At 37.3% G+C, this 16828-nt stretch overlaps 1 protein-coding gene across 5 annotated transcripts in view; it reads right to left on the reverse strand.

Annotated features, from left to right (window-relative positions):
• The window catches only part of GRK4 (G protein-coupled receptor kinase 4), a 33432-nt gene extending 16618 nt beyond the window's left edge, over positions 1 to 16814 (reverse strand). For 2 of the 5 annotated variants that reach the window (XR_009277500.1, XM_058837153.1), the window contains exons 1-5: positions 16539 to 16814; positions 6321 to 6407; positions 5554 to 5666; positions 1161 to 1238; positions 39 to 139 (exon numbers count right to left, since the gene is read on the reverse strand). Coding sequence is in view for 4 of the 5 variants with exons in the window: in XM_058837153.1 (XP_058693136.1) it covers positions 39 to 139; positions 1161 to 1238; positions 5554 to 5666; positions 6321 to 6407; positions 16539 to 16590 (431 nt within the window). In the remaining variant the exon portion in view is untranslated. Of the gene's footprint in view, positions 1 to 38; positions 140 to 1160; positions 1239 to 2269; positions 3280 to 5553; positions 5667 to 6320; positions 6408 to 13041; positions 13380 to 16538 lie in introns of those variants that run through there. The other 3 variants (XM_058837155.1, XM_058837154.1, XM_058837156.1) reach the window with 3 other exon arrangements.
• Positions 16815 to 16828: the final 14 nt, after the last annotated feature.

Genomic DNA, 16828 nt, shown 5'->3' on the forward strand with positions numbered 1-16828 from the left:
GTAATTCTCAAATTTAGCATTAGGCATTTTTAACTTACCTAGTACAGTCCATGAAAAGATCCTTAGAAGGGTTCTTTTCTAGTCTTGCTTTACATTCATTTACTGTTTCCTGAGGTATTTCTGGCAAGTGTGCTGCCGACTTAAAAAAAGAAAGGATAGCAACAATGAAAACAGTTAAGTCAATAGAAAAACTGAAAGTTTTGTATTCAAAGATAAATTAAAATTTTTAATACAGGAAAAGGAAAAAAAGTTTGACTAAAGAGAAAATCAAGGAAGTCATATTTGAGCAAAATTTTTATTTATTTCCCATTACAGAACAATTAATTGAAAGTTATTTCAGTTATTTACTATTTCAGTATCTGGGGGAGCAAACTTGGCAATAAGTCAAATTTCTTTTTCTTTCCAAAAAAAAGCAAGTAACCTCTTTGGCTTGGCAGGATGGAAAGGAGAAAGAAACACAAACACAAGCTGGGAAAACATTTCAAACCAGACCAAAGAAATCTGGGGTTTTTTGGAAAATGCATGTGACTTATGGTAGTCCCAAAGAAATTCTCAAAAAGATGTGTCAAATTTAGATTCTATCTGCTTTTAAGGCATCTTCAAGATCTTTTGTATACCATGTACAAAGCAAGAGAAGCAAAAGGAGCATCTATTAATAAAAAGCAAATATCTAATTATGTACCCACAGAAAAGCTTCCACTGGACACCAAAAAAAAACTCTTTGATAAATGAAAAAAATCAGCTATTAATGATTATCATGGAAAACTGAAAGTAACAGAATGCTTCAGAAGAAAACAGCATTTCACTTTGTGAAAACCTGCAGCAATTCTGAAAATTTACAGCAAACTAACCAAGGCCACACAGGAGTCTAAAAGACTTCAGACTACAATACCCTTAGTTAATTTGCTTTTAAGTTTTCTTTAGGTGTCAAATGGAGAATAAATTGTAATGATAGTAGTTATAAAAGCAGAGATCAGTCCATTTTTTTGATTTCAAGTTGATTGAGCAGAATTTTAGAAGGCAGCACACCTCTCAGAAAGATAAAATTGGGATCAATGAGGTTTGAAAGTCAATTTACTAAAACCAATTCAACCACTTAAATCTCTCTAATTATCTGATGCTTACAAAGGACTCGAGAAAATCTTTTGCAATATATTTACCCCATTAGTGAAGTACGTCTCTAAAACTTTGAGGCCACAGTCTATGCGCTTTTCATCTGAAGATACCTCATATTCTGCCTAGGGGAATGGAATTGAAAATTATATTATGTTCTGAGCCACGTGGCATCTTTTACATAATGATAGGTAAATTTTATCATGAATAACACAACATTCCTAATATAAAAGGAACAGAAGGCTATATAGTGAAACATGTATGAAGAACAGTCCTAAGGAAAAAAACAACGCATATGGAATTTAGTCTTTAGAAAACATACGAAACCTAACAGTCTAAGTGCAATTACAGAAATTGCATTGTAGAGGTTAAACTAGATCAATTACAATAAAATAGTATTTATGTAGTATTGTAGCACAGAATGAACCAGATGGAAAATAATTGAGAGTGCAATAATCAGCTTTTTCTTCACTGTACTTTCTTCCCTTCATGTATTATTCTTTGCTACAGTTTTGAGTAAAACTAGGATAAAACTACTTTCTACAAGCTTAAAAATGAGATCTAAACCAAACCCTACTTTGAAAAAATAAAACTGAGTAAACACAAATTTTGAAAGTTTTTGACTTAGTAACATCTGGTAGTGGGATGTAGAAAAAGAGAATTGTGCAACACAGTGCATTTTGCAGATAAACAACTGGCAGCTGAACAGAGCTCCAGAAGTAGCTACTTATGGAAAAACCCACAACCAACAAATCACCACACAGATACTACTACTGAAAAACTCCAAGAACTACTTACTATTAATAATTTTACAGAATAATTTAGAAGCAGACATCAGAAGTTACAGCATTTAAAGACAACACAAAGTCTGGGGAAAGACAAATTAGCATCTCAAAAAAAGCATAAAAAAAAAGCATCTCAAAAAAAAAAATCTCAAACAACAACACATATTAGGTTTGTTAGCTGGGCCAACTCAATTGAAGCTTATTTCATATTTCAGTATGTAAATGCATGCACCTAGGAGCAAAAAATATATGGCAGACTTCCAAAATGGAGAATTGTATCAAAGAAAAGAACAGCTGGGTATATTGGGACAGCAATCTTTAGAAACCTCATTGGAAATTACAAGTAATTGACCTAATCAGAAGTTATTTACCTTTATAAAGAAAACCAGAACACTGAAAAATGACAGTTCAAGAGTCAAACACACACACACGATACTGGAAATAACAGAATCCCTGATTTCCAGTTCTGACATTAATGACAACTAATCCTCACTGACTCACTACTAAATTATCAACATCTTTTTCTGCTGAGACATTATGGTATCACCCACTTCAGCACACTACTCAAATCTATCAATCCAAATGCAAGCCATTATTTCTGCTGTTCAATTCCACAACAAAAAGTCTAATGGTCAGGAATTCTGCAACTGAAAATCAACTTGAACAAGTCAAAAATGTTTATCAACCCAAAGTTCAGCAGTGTATTTAGTACCTTTGACACTAATTTAATACAAATAGATAGGCATGCTATTTTACATGGATAGTGTAAATTAAAAGGAAGCTTGAGAAATGGCCTTTCCAAATAATTCTGTAACTTACAGGGAAGTCTGAGCTGTTACCCATTCCTTTTCATATGTGAGCAACCCTGTCCCTAGCTAGTGAAATGAGTCACTAGACTGGATAACTCTAATTCTTTACTTTAACTCCTGTCACTTACATTCAATTATTTCACAACTCTTCTTCCTGTAAAGCCAAGCTGACTCCAGACTTTTAGGTCACACCTTCCCAAGAACTGGATCTTACCAGGCTCAGTATTCAGTACAGATAGACAACATAGTATTGGTACTACCTTGATTTTGGACTCCTGAAATAATCACACTGCAGAAATCACATTGCTTCATGTAAAAAGAGTCAGAAAACTCTATTAACAAGGATGCAAGGTTTTTAAGGCTATGACATTTCATTTTGGGAAATTTTTTTTCCAGAAGACTAAGTCTAAAATTTCTTTAACAAAAGCTAAACAGCCTCAGCTTTTGCTTCCTGTATTGCCTTACAAAGAATATCAACAATAAAAACCCTCAACCCCTAAAAGAACAAGCTTGCTGAAGTCCAGTGTTGAAGTACAGTTCACAAAAGGGAATCAGGCTAACTCAGGAACCACCTGCAAGAGATGGTAGGTATTTTATCTCACACCCTTGATCAAGACAGGATGCTAATTTCAGATTATGAGAGTCACTAAATAAAGGTTATCTTGTTTCAGTGATTCCCAAGAATAATTCTTCACCCTGATTTTTCAAATGGAACTTAAACAACAAATAAATAAAAGTAAATTGTGAAATCATCCCTTACATCAGATTATCTCAGCTATGCCACTCTTTGTTAATTCACAGAAATGTTGCAATCCACTCAACATTATAGGTTGCATATTTCAAAACAATTCAAATTTTTCAGTTAGTGAAAAACAGTTACTTCTTAGAGACAGTTTTACCCGAAAATGACATCTGTAGAGCAAGGACACACCTGCTTTACAGTCACGCCTAAGATTCATTCTCTTTTGTGCTGCCAAAGATTCTGCTACTTCTTATCTAAGACATGAGGACTAAAACGTGTACAGAAGTTGTAACCATTAAGGGTACATCCACAGCTGTCAGTGCATGGCACTCATTAAGGGCTCTGGTTTATATTCACTTCAGCAAGAAAGCTTCACTGTTCTGGATTTCCATTCAATCCGTTCAGTCTCCAACTGTCAATCTAGTCTCTGGAATTTGGTGCTCAAACAGCTCCTGGGAGTCACAAAAGTGGGGAGTAAGCCCAATTGCACACAGATTCATTGACAAATATAAATAATTCCATTTATTTGACACTCAAATTCCTTTTTAGCTGATCTAGTGCCTCAGTTTTTACTCCCACAGAGAAAGGAAGTTACAGTGAAATGGGAGGCACAGCAATAATCCCGTGTACATTCCTTACACCCTGCCTCTTCCAGAGCCATTTTACATTCCAATATCGTACTTTGGGATGCATGCAAGCAGCAGCACTACCCTACTTCTGTCTCCTTTGGTCATTTGTTCTCTACGTGTAAGAACAAAAATGGCTAGAATGAGAAAACCTGTTCTTTCAGCAGCAATCTCAATTTGAGACTGTATCATATTGCTCTTGGATTAACTGTGAGAGACAAAGAATCAAAAGCTCTGAGCTGTTACTCTCTCCTCTTAAGGGCTGCCTGCCTAATCTTCTCATTACTCTCCCCCTCCACAAGAGGGTTTTGGACTGAAGATTTTTTGCAAAATATAGCTGTGGGCACACTTCCTTCCTCCCCTTGTTCTTCAGCATTAGATATCAAGATGTAAATATATCAAGACCTTTTTCCCTTGGTCTCAAAAAAATTGTTTTTTCTTCTTCCACAGATGGTTCTCTAAATTTCCATCTCCATTGTATGGTTTTTAATTAGCACATGCTGTGTAGCCTAAGGCTTTCATGCAAGTTGCAACATTTTAAAGTATATGTTTATAACATTTTGAAGCCTGAGTATAGCAAGTAATATTCATAATACAGACATTTTTTCAGGCTCATACCAAGCAACATGTCTTCCTAAAATTGCTTCTCTCTCTCCTATCAAGCCCATTTCTGTAGCTCTGACTATACCAAGATGGCAGAGACTTTATAGTCAACACTAAACATTTTCTTTTAAGTAGCAGAGACAGTTGTTTGACACCCATCGGAAGTTACAGCTTTACAGTCAGCAAAGACTAGACCACACTACATTTTCAAGTACACAGCATTACGAAACAGAGGTGTATAGAGATAATTAATAAAATGGTTGTGTCTTAACCACAGCAGGCAGCTAAGCCCCACACAGGCACTCACTTCCCCCCACTAAAAACCAGAAGGTCAGAAGTGAGAAATCTTAAGTTTGAAATAAAGACAGTTTGATAAAGCTGCAGTTACAAGCAAAGCGAAGTAAGAAATTCATTCATTTCTTCCCACTGGTAGGGAGATATTTGGCCATTTCCAGGAAAGCAGGGCTTCATTCTCATGGATAACAGCTAGCTGGCAAATTGTAACTTCCCCCCTTCCTCTCTCTTTCCCCCAGCTTTTATTACTGAGCACAGCCCCATGGTATGGGATATCCCTTGGGCTCAGCTGTCCTGGCTGTGCCTGCTCTGAACTCCTTGCACATCATTAGCCTCCTCACCTTTAGGGCATCATGAGGAGCACAAAGACTTTGACACTGTGTAATCACTATTCAGCAAGAACTTAAACATCCTTGTTATCAACATTATCTTGGTCTAAAATCCAAATACAGCACAAAATGAGTTACAATGAAGAAAAATTAACTCTATCCCAGCAAAACCAACACAAAAATAAAATATTTATATACAAGAATATATAAGCAACTGCCTAATATAGCCATAATCCATTTCTTACTGCTTACCACTGCATCCAGAAATTCAATGCATCTTTTCAAATCTGGTCTGGAATCACAGAACTGTCTGAAGAGAAGTCTTCCTATTGGCTGTTTGTCACAAAGCTGGTTATAGTCTCTTTCTGGGAAAAAATAATATATAAATATCTTTATTTATTTTTATTTTTATAGTAGGATAATCATTACTCCCATCTGAGGTCAGAAAAACATCACTAAAACATGAAGACTTTACATTAACATATTTATCAAAGATATCATAAATATGCAATGATCTCAAAGAATAGTGACACACTCTTCAGTCACATTTGTGTTCTATTGACTATCCCATTTACTAAAAACACACTGAATTATATGTTTAAGGTTAATTTAGGTTAGGGTGCAGAAAGCAACCACACTGTGAAACAGCAATAACAAAGCAAACAAGATTGTTTGGAAAGAACAAATACAAAAGGTTAAAAAATCTATTAGAAGACACTAAGGAAAAAGGTAAAACATATTAGCATCAATTTAAAATAGGATTCCTTTTTCTAATTCAAAGTTTTGTAAATCATTTCTTTAGGAGCAGTTTCCTTTAACAAACAAGGAGCTGTGATATATTGTTTAATCCTCTAATAAATTTTATTTTCTCCTAAGTTCTCCATCATATTAGAAGTGTAATAGCTTTTTTTTTTTTTGCTATTTAGCATTTAGAAGCAAGACAGTGTCCTTTCCATTAACAGCACCAAACTGTTACCCTTCTCATCCAAAGGAGAGGATTTATTCTACAGGACACTCACCAATGGAGCACCGAATACCCTCACAGTGACTGACAGGGGGCAACTTCAGCATCTCTTTCCATTTTTTACTACGCCCACTCCGTTTGCCTAGAAGAAAATATGAAAAAAGTTGAGTAAAATTGAACATAACATTAACAGCATAAACCTAGGTCAGTTCTACACAGATGTGTCAGACTACTTTTCATGCCTAGAAAGAAATCCATCTACAATGATATCCAAACCAATAACAAATGTGATACAGAAGAACTTTTATGCATTTTTTTCATGCTTGATGTAAAGTTTTTTCCAAGACAAATATTTCACATTTTGGCTGTGTATGTAGAATATCTCTGCAGAGAAAAGACAAATTTCTAGGTATTTTGAAAATCACAAACAAAACTGGAACATCAAAGATGAAACAAAAAAAAATTTGAGAATTATCTCTCAACCGTGGTAAAGAATGGAAGAAAATAAAGTTGAGTAACAAAATACCAAGAACAAAGTTCTTAAACACATTTTTGGATAATAAAGTTGTACATAAATATTCTCTCTTTAAGGGCAGTAATAGTAGTAAGATTAGACCCCACTAATAAATGAGAAAGCATAGCTCAAATACACACTGTTTACTCTAGACCACACAAGGATACCAGGAAGAACTTAGCTGTTGTAAAATTTAGATATTTTCAACACTTCAGATTTCACAGCACTAATACTGAATTAGCATTGATTTAAAAAAACTACCACAGTATTTTTCTCTGTTTCTAAAAAACATATCTGTGCTACATTTTCTGTTACATTGGACTTTCAGCACATTACCTTGGCCAATTTCATTTACGGAAGATATGCATATTTTTCAAAAAAGCAGAGATAGACAGGAACATACACACACACTTTCAGATCCAAAATATTTTAAAATATTTTAGTAAGTGATATGATCAGATGCATTTCCACATGACAGAGCAGCAGCAAATCTGCACAGAAGCTTTCTCACCGTACCAAAGCAGTATGTACTGCTAACCACAATGGGAGAAAAAGGAAGGGAGTTACCCGATGTAATGTGAATAGAAACTAAGCAGCAAAGGGTACCAAACCCTTTCAGAATTAAATCATTAGGGCGAAAGGAACTAACATCTTCAGAATAACAAAATACCTATTTTTAAAAGCCCCTCTTTAATCTAACATACACCTTCTTGAGCCATTCCACCAACACAGTTAGACCAGTCCCAGCTTAGTATACCTTAGCTCATACCAAATTTACATGATCCTTGCTAACAGGAATATTGACTTTGTACTGTGCTGCTGCAACAAAACATTCTCAACTCTAATATCCCTAGAAAGATAAAACAATAAGGAATAAAACACCTATAAATGTTGGCTTGTGGACATTCTTTGAACTGACACCTACTCTCTAAATAAACCCAAACTTCTTCTGCACTTCATTTTCCAATAATCACTTTGCAGGTCTTTTGCCTTCCATAAAGTTTCAGAACACAAAATATAGAATCTACTTCCCATCCGATATTTCAAGCAGAACCAAAACTAATAAATGAGTATTTAGTATTAGAGGCTGTAAATACCAGCATCATTAAAACAAACTGTGACTGTGTTAACAAAATATTTTTGATCTTTAAAGTAAGTTTAATATATGCTTAAAGAAAATCAAATCTCACAAAGCATAGAGCCCTTCTAAGAGAACTGAACACAAAGAAAATCAAGGAATATTTACATTGATAGCCTACACATATATACTGAATAACAAGGCTTGGGTATAGATTATGTGATCATGAAAAATAACGGATAGAAGTGTCAGGTTTAGCCATGTAACTGAAAAATACACTAAGCTGCAAGGTCCACAGAAGTTAAATTTCTTCTATTAGAAACTGCTCAGAAAGACTTAACTGTGCATGACACTATGCAATCAGTACTGATCAAGAATGATAAACTGACCTCAAATTCATATCACAATGCTGTTTGGAAAATATAAAATGAACTGTGATATATATCAAGAATACTGAATCTGAAGCATTGCCGAAGTAAAAACCCATCCCATCCCCATCCAAAAAAAAGAAGAGGATCACTAATGCATTTTACTTCAAGTCCAACACAAAAAGTGATGTATTTTGCCCAAATATTTGGCCAGTAACTTACGATGTGACCATTATGAACTTCATTTTACAAAAAGAGAACACATGCTAGAATGCAACTGAATTCATCATCCTACAGAAGTGAATAAAGGCTACATATAAGTTATTAATGATACACAAGAATCAGTGGTTTAGCAGTATCCACTAAATCAACATGCTCTCACTTTTCTCTGAACTGAATGTTCTTGTATTTACAGCAAATGCACTGTAAAAGTCTGTAGGTCCCAGTAATGTAAAGAGCCATTTCTGGTAAAAGTTATGGCAGGAGGCCAATTTGTTTGTCATGTTATTCCTTAATTGCAAAATCCTTTTCCATTTCTGAGGCAGTTTAAAAGAAGTATCAAATCAAATTATAACAATTGTGGTTTGAAAGTGTCTTAATATTGATTTCAGAGCTTCTATTCTGAATCTCATTCTAAAACACTTCAGATAAAACTCTTCTACCAACAGAAGAGCCAGAAGCCATTAGGTTAAGGTGCTTTCTGGTTGACCTCTGTGGCTCAGATGAGTTACTGCTTTTGGCTCCTTCAGATGGAATCACGACTAAGAGCAATGTCCAGCTTGAAACAACACATCTTGTACAAAGAGAAGGGTGGATGCAGCAATACACCATTACAGTGAGGAGAAACTTCAATTACATTTTCAGGTACACAAGAACCTTACCTTTTCCTTCCCCACCAATTACTTCTTAGAGTTACAATTTCAACATTTAACTCTTTTCCTATTTTTGCATCTTAAAAAGATACATACTAAATTCAGTTAGATCACTGCCCTAGCATATGGTATAGGCAAAACATTTAGATGTTTTATTTCAACTCTTTTTTAATCTTCAGAGAAATATTTGAAAAATTTATGTAAGGCAATGCAATTGGCTTATTCATCAGTAAAACCACAACTAGTTGCAAAAAATGAAATTTCTGTGTCTGCAACCTATGTCAAGAAATAAGAATATGTTTTAAGTCCTCAGATGCAGTTCTCAGAGCCACAGAGATTTTCCTTGCAGATTTGATCTGCAGACTGACTCTCATTTCAGTGAGCACAATGCTCACTAAACATTACTAAGTCGGTTTTCCTTGAGATAAAAAAATTTGGATTTTGTCATGCAGACTCCTACTTTACTGGCTACTACACTGACACTGAGATTCTGGCATGGAGTTTTTTGGGGACCTCTGTGCCTCAGCTTTCCTGCCTGTGCAGGGCAAGCACTGTGTATCTGAGGCTCAGAAGCACTGGGAGGCTGAGCAGCGCACAGCTCTGTAGCATTGGTGTGCACGATTGCTACAACTTCATTCTTGCAAAACTGATTCCACAAACCAGATTGTCAGATACCAGCTGAGAAATTCATACTAGACCACACCCAGATAAGCTTTGAAAGCCTAAGACTGCAACAAGATGGCAACCTACAACACGCCTTTAGTGTACAAATCAAACCATTTGGTTCAAGGAAAAATGCAAAACAATTGATGCAGGAGCTCTACATTATCTACACTTAGACACATGAAATTAAGCTGAGTACATACACTGCTTTAAAATATTTCCCACAGCAGAGGCAATTGCAGGCAAGTTTCCTAATAGATTTAATACTCACATGAATTCAAAATCTTCTAGTTCCAGACACATTTTCCTTCATACTACTCACAAAAAGGATTAAAACCTTCCACTAAAAAAAAATCAAAACATTCCTGTTTAACTATGTCTTATGCTATACATACATTTATGAACACTGCCCATTGAGTAACAAATTTCCATTTTATGCCCCTGTTGGGCAAGATCCACCTTCAAGACACAAAACAGTGTGCAATTAATACTTCATCTCCTCAGATCAGACCATAACACTGGAATAGCACCAAGTTCAGACTAGAAGACAAGCTCATACCATCACTCAGGGAAGGTTGTCATGCTTCCAGTTCTGGGGACAGCTCATAAGGTACTGCTGTGGGGGTTCACAACAAGCTAATCCATTCTGCAGGTCAGATGTATTTTTTGTATCAATTGTGTTTTGACAAAATACAAGCTTGTATCAACTCAACCCTGGGCACAGCTTAACAACTACATTAAACAGAGTGGCAACACTTTTCTATGGAGAAAGGTTTTGGGCTTTTCCCCCAGAGATATGATAAATACAAACTGTTCTTAGTAAACTCATGAGAATCACCTGGCTGAAAATTCAGGTTTTGGCACAAGGTTAGCACCTAACTCACCAGCATTACAAAGGCCAAGGTACTTCTGAATGCAAACAGAAGCAAAAATGCAAGCAGTACAATAAATAAACAAAAGATATCTATAGATTACAGATTGTTACTGCATTTATAAGGTAATAGTCCCCACACTCCTGGATGCAAGTACATGGAGTTGGACTTCAGCAAGGTAATACTCGAGTGCTCTTGCTCATCTGACTGTCAAAGCAGTAACACTGCAGCAGTTAAAAGCCCAGCTCTCTACGTGAACATTTGTGCCGTTTGTTTATGTGCACAATCATTTATTGTTCCCACAGCTATAACCACTCGAACAACTGGTTCTTCACATGGGCTTTCTATCCAGCCCCTGTGATCATGTGCACATGTAGGAATGCCAGTGCACACACTGTGCCCAGCCTCTGCACTTCACCAATTGAGTGAGGAATGGAAAGCTTGTATCAACTCAACTAAATGTAACTGATCTGAACTAAAATTTATTTATCTGTTTTTGCAAACATTGTAACATCTCTGTATACATTTGGAGACATCTATAACCAGTCAATGAACAGGGTTTACAAGGGGGAAAAAAACACTAAGAACACTGCAATTTTACAGTCAACAAACAAGCATGACAGTACACTTTTTAGAATTATAGTACACTAAGAATGCAACAGATATTAAAGAAGTAAAATTGATTTAAGCTGATTGTGAAATTTGTAATTGCCACATTTAAAATAAGCAAAGCAACAGCGTGTATCAATTACTAGACCTCTAGTGTTGTGTTTATTTAGTAAACGTAATTATTTAAGATTCCAACTTGCCCACATGCATTCTCCTTACAGTTCATTAAATAAAGGACAAAAAGGCAGGCATTGTGCATAATTCTGTACAAACACAGGAAGACATGTTTCCTGCCACAATGAGTTTACAGCAATTTAAAGCACAATGCAATAAGAGTGCAACAGAACATAGGAGGCAAACGAGGGAAGAACTGACATCAATTGAAAGCAACTACAAAAACTCTCAGCACTCTCCTGTTAAAATTCATATTTGCTGGTGGTGGACTTTCTGGGTATGAGTGTGCCTTGCTGTCCCACATGTCCTACCCTCAAAATAATTAAAGAATTTAGTTCAGTTCAATAGCCAAACTACAGTGATCCGAGCAATCTCCACAGAATTACATTCCTAGTTACAAACACACACAAAATAGGATACCTTCCTTGTATCATTAACACTATACTGGAATATTACCTTATACTGCAAGCAAAAGTAGGATTTGTTTTGCTTGCAGAATTATTCCAATTGCTTTCAAGCCCAGACAGATAAAACTCGCTATTTGAGTGGACTGCTTATTTTCTGTGAAGAGTACATCATTAAGACAATTATCCTGGAACAAGTATCTTAAAGGATTCACTTAAGCCAAACTGTGATCACATTCTGCTGAAAGGTTCCTTCCTTCTAAATCCATCTTTGGACTGCACCTAGCAATTATCAAATCTGCAGGAGCCTACTGATCCATCTGAAAACTAATTTTGGGAAGAAAACCCCAAACCCAAAACACCCAGCAACATAAGGATAAAAACCACCCAAAAAACCCACATAGCCTAGATTGGTTCATGGATCCAGCTCTAAACTACCTCACCCATTCTTGCAACCACAGGCCAGAACCATACAACCAAGAGCTGGGGGATTATTTATTTGAGGCATGACCTTAATTTAGCCAAAATCAATCATGAAACAGAGGATATTCTATGCCTAACAGCAGAGCCTACTCTCATTCCCAAACTACTCCTGTCACAGCAGTATAAATAAATTTTAAAATGGATGCAAATGGACCAGGTATGTTTAAAATGTACTCTTGGCATAGATCCTCACCTGGAGTAAACTGTCACTGACTTCAAAGGAACAATGCATCTACCCTTTGGGTGTCTTTTTTGGAGACTATTACTTTAGGCAATGAAAAAAGAAAGATTCCTAAGCAGTTTAAAACATACATGGATTAATTTCTTTCCTTCCCAACATCACAGACTATGTGTGGGATGCTGAAATGAATTTGGGGCTTGCATATACTCAAAGGATTTACTGAGAGTGACTGAAATAAAAACAGAAAATATACAGAGAAAAGTGAATATAAAATAAAAATTGGGGAGGGGAGACTTCTTTTGTTTTTCAGAATAACTTTGTTCATATTTATTAGTTCTCTCTGTTTATGGGACAAATTCTTCAACGTCCTTCAAGTGAAACAAATTTCAAATATTTTTCTGCTGGGAAAAAATGAATGTGTTCATTTCTCTGCTCTTATACGCAACTAGAAAACATATTGTTGTACACTTTCACACAAATATGAGTAAGGAGAACATGGACTAGCTGGTGTGAGAGCTTACAATCTCATTTCATACATCACTATCACTCAACACTTACCTGGTTTATCTCAGTTCCTGCACTTCAGCACTCGTAAGATCAACTTTGAGTTTGCTTTATAATCACTTGTTTTTCTACTGAGTCACCTGTGCTTGTTCCACCATTGGGTTCACCATAAGAGGAAGTTTTCCCTTTTTCTTTCCCATGTACAAGTTTCTCCAAAACATAATGTACACACAAGAGGAAAGAGCAGGATTGACACAAAGGGCCACTTAATCCAGGGAACTGGGACAGGGAATCCCAAAACACCTTGCACTGCAGTTGAACTGCACTTTTCATCTGAAGGCAAATTCCTCCATGGACAGGAATCCTTTCAGCACAAGAAGTCAACTGAAAAACTGGACAAGGAAAGAAAAACTCTGAGTACAGCTCCTGACTCCTAAATCTATACTCCATGAGGTCCTAAAGGATACTTTGTGCCATCATATCATCTTCTAGTTGTAGGTACATTCAAGAATCATATATTATGTTATCATTAATACCCACATGTAAAGAGAACTGGCATTTGATCATTTACCAAGTGGCTTTAAAAAAATATAAGGAATCCTGATGGCTTCCCTTCTTAACCTAAAGAAGTATTGCAGTTGCTACAAAGACTTGTAATGTCTTTAATGAAAAGAGACAGGTTTCTATTAAAATGGTGTTTTATTGAAAACTATAAATATCCTCTTAGAGACAAAATTTAAAGTTTTGAGGCTGGGGGGAAGTTGGGGTTTCGTATGACCTGAAAAATGGAATTACAGCAACAGCACTTTATTTTTATTGTATGGGAGAAGAAAGTAGCAAGAAAAGATTAATTTTATCCGAGTTCCTTGCTCTCTATTAACATAGATCAAACTTACTTTCTATGTATCAGATCAGATTTAAATGGTAGACATGAACCTCGCTGTTCAAGGTGTGTGATTCTGCACACCTACAAATGTAAAACCCAAAATGATATTCACATCCTAACAACATTCATATCCAGAACTATTAGAGTACCTAAAATTCAGAGGAAAATTATGTGTACAAGTCTGGGATCGTGATTTTGATTGTAAAATCTCGTTTATGTGCTCAGGTACAATTTGGTGTTATTTATTGGGAATTTCTGAATTCCCATTAGGCACCTGCCATACTATTCCACCAGAAGTGGACAGGTACACATATTTTATTGTTTCTATATTTACAAAATGAAAATTACATATTTCTGGGGTTAAAAGACCTTGTAAGATGCGTTCAAGGGTACAACCATTTACTACTCTCATCTTCATCAGAAAAGAATCTCAAGTTTGACTGACCCATGCAAGCCATAATTAAGCCTCATTGTTTTGTTTTGACATGCACCACAAAGAATAAGAGTAGAGTAGTTTACATTGTTATTTTATTTGCCTGTACAACTGATACGTTTATCCAGGTGAACACCTCTCACCCACACTGAGGAGAAGGATTACAGACATGGCTAAAGCCTATACATGAAAATAAGTAAAGCTGCTATTGTATATTAGCTTTGGATTTTACTTTCTTCCATAAGAAATAATTCTGCACTTTTCCATGCTACGCCACCTCTCCATACACTATAGAGTGTCATAATATAAATGTGGGAAGGAAAGTAACTTGGAAGTCTGCTCTTCTGTCCCAGTTGTTGGGCCCTTTTAGCAAGGAATATATTAAAACATCTATCTCACACACTAACTTTGCAAATTCCATTGCCTTGCACTCTATCAGGCATGTAAGAATAGAGCTGGGACAGGGATATTATAGAATGGTCTCGACAGATGGAGTAAACCAGACATTCCCAGACCAGCCACAGCATGTAATGCAGAGAAAATAATTTCATATCAATGAGTGTTTTGAAAAATGTGACATAGAAAGCACCCCATGCACAGGGATTGATACCTGAAAAGGTAAAAGACCTTCTACCAATTGATCAATGGAGTTCTAGAGCTTCAAAGCCAGAATTCACAGTTTTTGCACACACTTACACAACAGAGCCCAGGCCAATTGAAGGTACAAAGAGAGTAAAAGATTATTACCATTACTTTTTTAAGTTTCATGTCAGGTAGAACTGATTTTCACATCAGCTGCTCTTACACTTTCATCTAGTTCATTAAAATATCTTGTTTGGTTAGTTCTACCACTATAATTGATTTTAAACATAGTGAAACCTTAACTAAAGAGGCAGCCTGACATTAAGCAGCCACTTAAAAGCCTCTGCAGATTACCACTCCGCTCTTTGTGGTGAGGGTTTGGGCACAGTAAAGTTTTGAGCCAGATTCCACTTTCCCTTCATTTCTCAGATCACTTCAATGCAAATTCCAAATTCAGGCAGCACCACCACAGACATGTTACTGTCAGTGAAACCAGCCAAAACATGTCCTCTAGTTTGAGGTGGTCTCTTCAGCTAAGGTTGGAAAATGGCCCAAAATTGCGATCACTGTTCTGTTTTTTAAACCCCACTTCAAAGTGAAAAAGTTGATTTTCCTCTCTTGCTGCTTAAGGCAAATTTAACTGGATACTCATATGGCGTAAGTGCCAAACCCATTTAGAGTTGGAGGAACTTGCAAAACATACAGAGGCAGATTCTACTGTTCTTACTCACTTTAAACAGCTCCAGCTTAACTAATGGGGCTTCTCAACACAATTAAGACAAGCAGGATCCAATCCAAAAAGAATATGCACATTTCATGGTTGAAAAATATACTCTGCACAAAGTACACTGGTAATCCAGGGAGACTTTCAAGTGGCCATTTAATGGACAGTTATATATACGAAAAAGCAGTAGAACAATCTTAGTTCAGGATGTTTTTTTAAACAGCAACCACGTGCTATACTAAAACTAATTATCTACCCCAAACGCTTGCTAGCTGGGGGGAGGAATCTTCAACTCAAGGTGTTCTGGGGAGTCAAACTGTAAGTGTTAATCTAATGCAGAATAGCATACTTTTGTATTAGGACAATACAAAATATTCGACTGCAAAGTACGGGTCGCATTCAACAGCTACGTTTTTCACAGGCAGGAATTTCAGCAAGATGGAGTGTAAGGTTTTTGCAGAAACTATTTATGTCACTTTATCGTTTATATCTATCTGCATTTATATTTATAAACAAACTGAGAACTAAATATTAACGACCTTTTTAAAACATCCGGTAAAAACACTATTAGAATCAAGGGGGAAGGAGAAAGGGGTGTCTTTTCAGAAGCAAAGCAACAAGCCAATAACTCCAAACAGATCCCGCGGGAGGAGCAGGGCAGGTGCCTCAGGGCACTGCCCGGGACTCACTGCCCGCCCCGGGAGGGCTCCTCCGCCACCTCGAGGGGTCCCCGCCCCGCCCGGACCCCTGCCCGGCAGCCTCTCCTTCCTCCCAGCCTCTCCTCCTCCATCACTTCCTCTCCCCCTCCTCGCGGGCCCCTTTTCCCCTCACCTCAGACCCTTTTCCTCCCCCGATATACGTCCTCAGCCCGCCCCGCCTCGAACTCCCGCTTCTCCTCCCTCTTCGCCTCGCCCCGCGGCTCTCACCCTCCCGGGCTTTCAGCAGCACCGTGTTGGCCACGATGTTCTCGATTTCCATGGTCGGGGGCTCTTTCCCCTCAGGGCAGCCGGAGCGGGGGCCGCCCCTACAGCCTCCTTCGCCCCCTCCTCCAGCTCCGCCACCGCCGCGGAGTCAAGCCTCGGCTCATCCGGCCCCAAGGACCTCAGCACTGCGCTCGCCTCTTCCCCATCACCCGCTGCTCGCCCCGGCACCGCGCTCCCCCTCCCCGAGGGCGGAGACGGAGAGCGGGCAGCACCCGCCCGCCCCGGCCATGGCT

Source organism: Poecile atricapillus, chromosome 4 (genome assembly GCF_030490865.1).
Source record: "Poecile atricapillus isolate bPoeAtr1 chromosome 4, bPoeAtr1.hap1, whole genome shotgun sequence".
NCBI classification, from domain to species: domain Eukaryota; kingdom Metazoa; phylum Chordata; class Aves; order Passeriformes; family Paridae; genus Poecile; species Poecile atricapillus.